This window comes from Anarrhichthys ocellatus, unplaced genomic scaffold (genome assembly GCF_004355925.1).
Source record: "Anarrhichthys ocellatus isolate YVR2014 unplaced genomic scaffold, GSC_Weel_1.0 scaffold2, whole genome shotgun sequence".
In the NCBI taxonomy this organism is placed as follows: domain Eukaryota; kingdom Metazoa; phylum Chordata; class Actinopteri; order Perciformes; family Anarhichadidae; genus Anarrhichthys; species Anarrhichthys ocellatus.
The window spans coordinates 3,428,562-3,433,956 of record NW_022280032.1 but is presented as its reverse complement, the minus strand read 5'-3'; the positions used below and the strand labels follow the sequence as shown (position 1 = coordinate 3,433,956).

Sequence of the window (5,395 nt, the reverse complement as noted above, 5' to 3'; positions counted from 1 at the left end):
TATATATATATATATATATATATATATATATATATATATATATATACGTATATGTATATATATAAATATATGTATATATACATAAATAAATATATATATAAATAAGTAATATACATTTGTATTCTATATTTGTTTATATATTTTACTCCAATTGAAATAAAACAATAACTAACTAGTCACATATGATCATTCTGACTTGTTTGTATTTCAATCTCAAGTCAGGATTTTTTAAGTATCAGCCTACAACTCCACGTCATCCCTGCAGCCCTCTGATGGCAGCAACTAACTCAGTGTGAATGTGTTTCTTATATACAGGCGACCCTAATCACTCTCATCAGTGGTCCACATCACACTGACCTTTGACCTCGGAGGAGAAGTGGGCCGAGTGACGAGTTACAAACAGCTGCAGCTGCTTATCGAGGTCGCAGCTATTGAGGTCGACGTCCCACGATCGGATTCCTGAGAGGAAGGAGGAAGATTGCTTCAGGACAAACACTCAAACAGAAGGACAGACATGAGTGAAAATGAGGGAAACATTTGGACTCGTATCTGATGAACCTGAGGCACAAACATGCTTAACCTTCTACCAGATGTTGCTATTGCATTTAACCTCCCTCCCACCTTCTCCCCTCCATTTATATAATATTAATGAATATTACTGAGGGCATTGTTTATCAGTCATCAAACATTTTTCAGACACTGAACCACTTGTATAGTTACTGTATGCTTTGCCTTTTCTCATTTGTTGAAACAATCTATTTTGCCGAGTCACTGTTTACATTAAGAGAACAAAAATAAGAGATTTTATCAAAGTTTCAAATTACTTTTTACAACAATCAATGACAAATAACTTCAATTCTGTTTGGATTGTTTTCTTAATTTGGAAATGAAAAGAAAATGCAATAAATCTTGTATTAATGTATTAATATTATTATTAATTGAATCACACACATTTGTATCAGCCTTCCTCTGGCCAATAATCATTTAATAATTACTGACTAATATTTTTAACTGCAGGGTTGATTCCTTATTATGAAAAGAACAGGTGACATATTTTATCTGATGATGCAATATCGATATTATGAGGTATTGAATAGAATGTAATTATTATTACATTATTTTAAATGGTTTATCAGTCTTTTATCGTATCACCATCACAAAATGTTTCGTATAATGAAGTAAAAGTAAAGCTTCCACATAAACACGAACACTAAAACTAATTGGAGTTCACTGGATCACAAGAAATGACTCAGCAATGAACTGATCAGCTCCTCAAACACACACTCACACACACACACACACACCCTGCTGAGCTGCAGTGAGTCAAACTTCAGAGAGAACTTGTGTCGGATCAGATCTCAACCAGCACACACACCTCTCTCATCTTATCCACTTGTGGATTCCTTCGACGAGAGCAAGACTTTAGATTATTCAAATGTGTTCATACCCATGTGCTAAACTCCTCTATTTCACAGAAATAAAGGCTTTGATGAAGACCTTGTTTTGCCCTTAACTGAGGAGAAGATGTTCCCTCACTTCAGACTGCAGTCTGTTCCCAGAAATGCTGTGTCACTGTTATTAACTTTTTCGCTGGAATTCATTGGCAGACGTCTGTCTTTGCACTTTACCAGACGCATTAAAATGACAACCGTCTACTCTGATGTTGATGCCTTTTGGTCCCCGTCCTCACGATGAAAGGATTGTTGTCGTCCGCAGAAGACGGGAACAAATGAGGCCATTTGTGCATCTGAATCTGCTCCTCTCGGAGGGCGACATCGGTGTCAAATACTGAAACGTAACTGTCTGTTTATAGGCAAGAGTCTCAATCTACTTCACTTATTACTAAAGTAACCAGCTTTGAGTTGACGTACGTAAATATGGCAACTGTTTAGTGCTAAAATGATGAGTCTTTCAATTAGTCCATCCAATTAATTGGCAGCTACCATATGGATAACCAAATCGGTTTAGTCATTTTTCAAGTGGGAAGAAAGAGCATTTGATTAAATGTGAGGATTTATTGCTTTCTTTCTTTTATATGTTTGTAAATTGTATATCTTTGGGTCTTGGACTCACATGAAACAAACAATTCCGGTCTTGAGAAACTGTGATGGACACTTAATAGACTAAATGATAAATTGACTAAACATTGAAATCTATAACAAAAACAATAATTAGAGGCAGCAGCACTATTCCAGTTAAAACAAGTTCATGTGGAGCAAAAAGCTCTTTTTATTTTTATTTTTCAGTGTCGGCTCAAAGTCACTGAGTCATCCAGACCTGCACCTTTAAAATGCACGACGATGGTCCAGCCGGGGACTCTCCTATGCATGGGAGAGACTCGCTGATGATTCCCACTGAAAAGCTGAGAGAAGTGCAGCTCTTTATTATCGTAAGAGGACTTTCACTCGAAATTCATTTGCCAAATCAACAACCGAGGTCTCCTCCTTGAAGCCTTCTTACTTAAAAACAGAACATGCTGCTCGATGAAGCATTAATGTCTGCTTTGTGGGGCTGGAAAGTTTAACTTAAGAGTTGAATGGGTTCATTGCTGTAGCTTGTGACCTAGAAGGGTAATAAAAACAACAACACCGTGACTGCAGTTCTCACCAACCACCGCCGCTGTGAATGTTTTCTGCTCTCCAGCTGTAGGGGGCAGTAATGAGCACGACAGACAGAAGCACAGAAGATGCTGCACACACAAACGGGTGAAATCTATGCTTCAACGGTGAATGAGCCATTTGGAATTCAACAAACCTGTACGCTGCTGGTGCACTGGAATATCTACAATTATATGGTTTCTCTTTGGCAACTTACAGACTATGTAAAGAGAAACCAAATAATAATAGTTATGCCACAAGAGAATACTGTTGGAACCATTTGTACCTAAATACTCAATCATTGTTGAACCACAACGGAGCCTTTGGGCTCTAAATATTTTGGGTAGCCGTTTTTCTTTGGGCCGTCTACTCAACGGTTGGATTAAATAGGTTTAACCTGCTACTTGTTCAGCTGATATTCTGTGATCTATTTCCAGTAGTGCTAAACCCAGACTATCCTTATATTTCTATTGAGACGTTTTTAGAATATCTTTACTCAAGCAACACACCTGCTAATATTCCAGCTCGCTATAGGCTGCGTTATTGTACACTTGACAAGGAAACAAAGAGTTTTGTTCTCCATGTGCAAAACATGACATTTTTTTGCAAGCCCTGCATACAACATAACATGTATTTATTAACCCTAAGGAGACTTTCTACAACCTAAAAGCATGAAAATATTCCAAAACATGTTGTAGTCCTGTCAGACATCTCTGACTTCAACAAATCAAACTTTTGAACGGCAGTGTAGAAGCATTCGGATGAATAACAGAGCGGTGGGTTATGATGATGCAGGAGTGGTTTGAGAAGGGTTCCGTTGACATTTTAACCCTTTTTTTCCACGGAGACAACTTGGACTCCATTGTGGCCAACACGATTGTTCTCTGTGAAGGGAGAAACTACAACGTTTTATTACAGCCACTTTCCAAACATACAAGGGGCGAGCGTCCGGCACTCCAAAGGTAGGAGGATGGGAGAGGTGTGACGTGTTAATATTGGCATTAATACAAATATGTTACCCCTTAAATTCTCCATCAGTTCCTGAATGAGTCGTTAACTTCACTGTGTGTAAAATAGTTCACATGTTCTCACTTAGAGATGCAGCCAAAGGATTAATGCTGCAGAACACCTCCACTGACCTGTATGGGTGGCAAAGGGAAAGTAACACCGTTTCAAAGTTAAGTACGATACATAATCTGAATTCAGGGTTGGGATGTGGTGTCTCTGACGTGAGAGGGGAAGAGCATTAAGCTAAGTGTCAGAAGTCGCACCCATTTTCTATTTCACTGCCTCCAGGTTTCAGATCTGCTGAACCCAAAAAGGTGTTAGGCCGGAAATTCTTCCGCCGCACCTCTGGGAAAACACTGAATCACAAGCTCAGGACGCGTTAGTGATGTTCGATTAGCCTCTCTTCTCTGGAACATCTTCTTCTTTTCCTGGAAGAATGAAGAGTACTGGGGGCTTTGGTGCAGGAGGGCCAGAAAAACAAACAGTAGGGGAAGAACCCGTGGGCCTCAAAGTCAGAGCAAATGCAGAACATAGATGGTGAAATGCCACTCTATCAGCAGAGCAATCTTATACAAGTTCAGTAACATATCTTTCAAGCTGTAGGGCTTAAAAAGTATAACCCTGAAGTGTGAATCCTTAACCTGGGGTTGAAAGCAATGGGTTAGAAAATAACCATGTGACGGACAGCCTGTGGCCTCGGGCTTAAGAGTAAAAAAAATTAAAAACAACAACACTGTGTTTCATGCTGTCATTTCGTTCCAGTTTCTGTATTACAAGTGTAGTGGACTAACATAAGAGAACCCAGTAGAACCCATTAAACCTTCATCCTGCCAGCGTTTCCTGACAGTTCCCATTAAAACATGAATAAAAGCTTATTATAGGAAGGATTTACTCTCAAATACAGAGATCTTGTGAGATTAATCTGGACAGGGAAGTAATGATAACATGATACTTTGTCAGATTTCATGCTGAAACGATAAGTCGATTAATTGATTGGTTTATAAAATAAAAGAGAAAATTAACTGACAAGAATTGAAATAAAGAATTTGTCAAGATTGGCTTTTCTCTGTAATGTATGATTGTAAATCTATACCTTTGGGTTATTGACTGAGAAAATTGTTCAAATAATTGATTAGTTGATGAGAAAAGAATAATAATTATATTATTAAAAAGCACCAAATTCACAATTCAGGGCATTGACATATAGCAGCAAACAGCTATTTAAAGTCTCACTCTGTCTGTTTGTGTTGTGATCAGAGTTTCACTGTGCGTTGTACACGTAGTTGGTCCGGCCTGTTGCTGCATGTGGTTTCACAGTGTCTGTGCCCTCACCTTCAGCACTGTTGCCATTTGTTGCACTGTTAGCACCGTTAGCTGTTAGCACCGTTAGCTTCTAGCCGCCAGCTCAGCTGTCACCATGTAGAGAGCCGTGTGGAGGAAAATCCCTTAATCATAGATATGCTAATATGCTAATTTAGCATTTAATTTATTTTAAAGAATAACTGTTAGCCTTATATTGAAATAAATTGTCTACTTTAACTTAACACATTACGTCAATATTATTGTCACATGAATCAATCGTAGCGCTACACAATCAAATCTGTCCAAGAAGCTGTTTAGCCTCGGGTCTTGTTTGACGGCAACACTGCAGTGTGGGTGAGATAAGCAGGCCGAGAAAAGGACCCTGCAGCTAACACGTAATGAGAGTCGATGGCAGGTCATTCCCACCGAGTCACACTTACAAACACCAACCTGGGCGGAAGAATCAATGCGGGATTGAGGAGGGGGGG

At 38.9% G+C, this 5,395-nt stretch overlaps 1 protein-coding gene across 1 annotated transcript in view; it reads right to left on the bottom strand.

The window, feature by feature from the left end:
• The window catches only part of map1ab (microtubule-associated protein 1Ab), a 63,719-nt gene that overhangs the window by 57,039 nt on the left and 1,285 nt on the right, over positions 1 to 5,395 (bottom strand). The window contains exon 2 of the mRNA XM_031864842.1: positions 358 to 459. Within this exon, the coding sequence (XP_031720702.1) occupies positions 358 to 459 (102 nt within the window). The remainder of the gene's footprint in view (positions 1 to 357; positions 460 to 5,395) is intronic.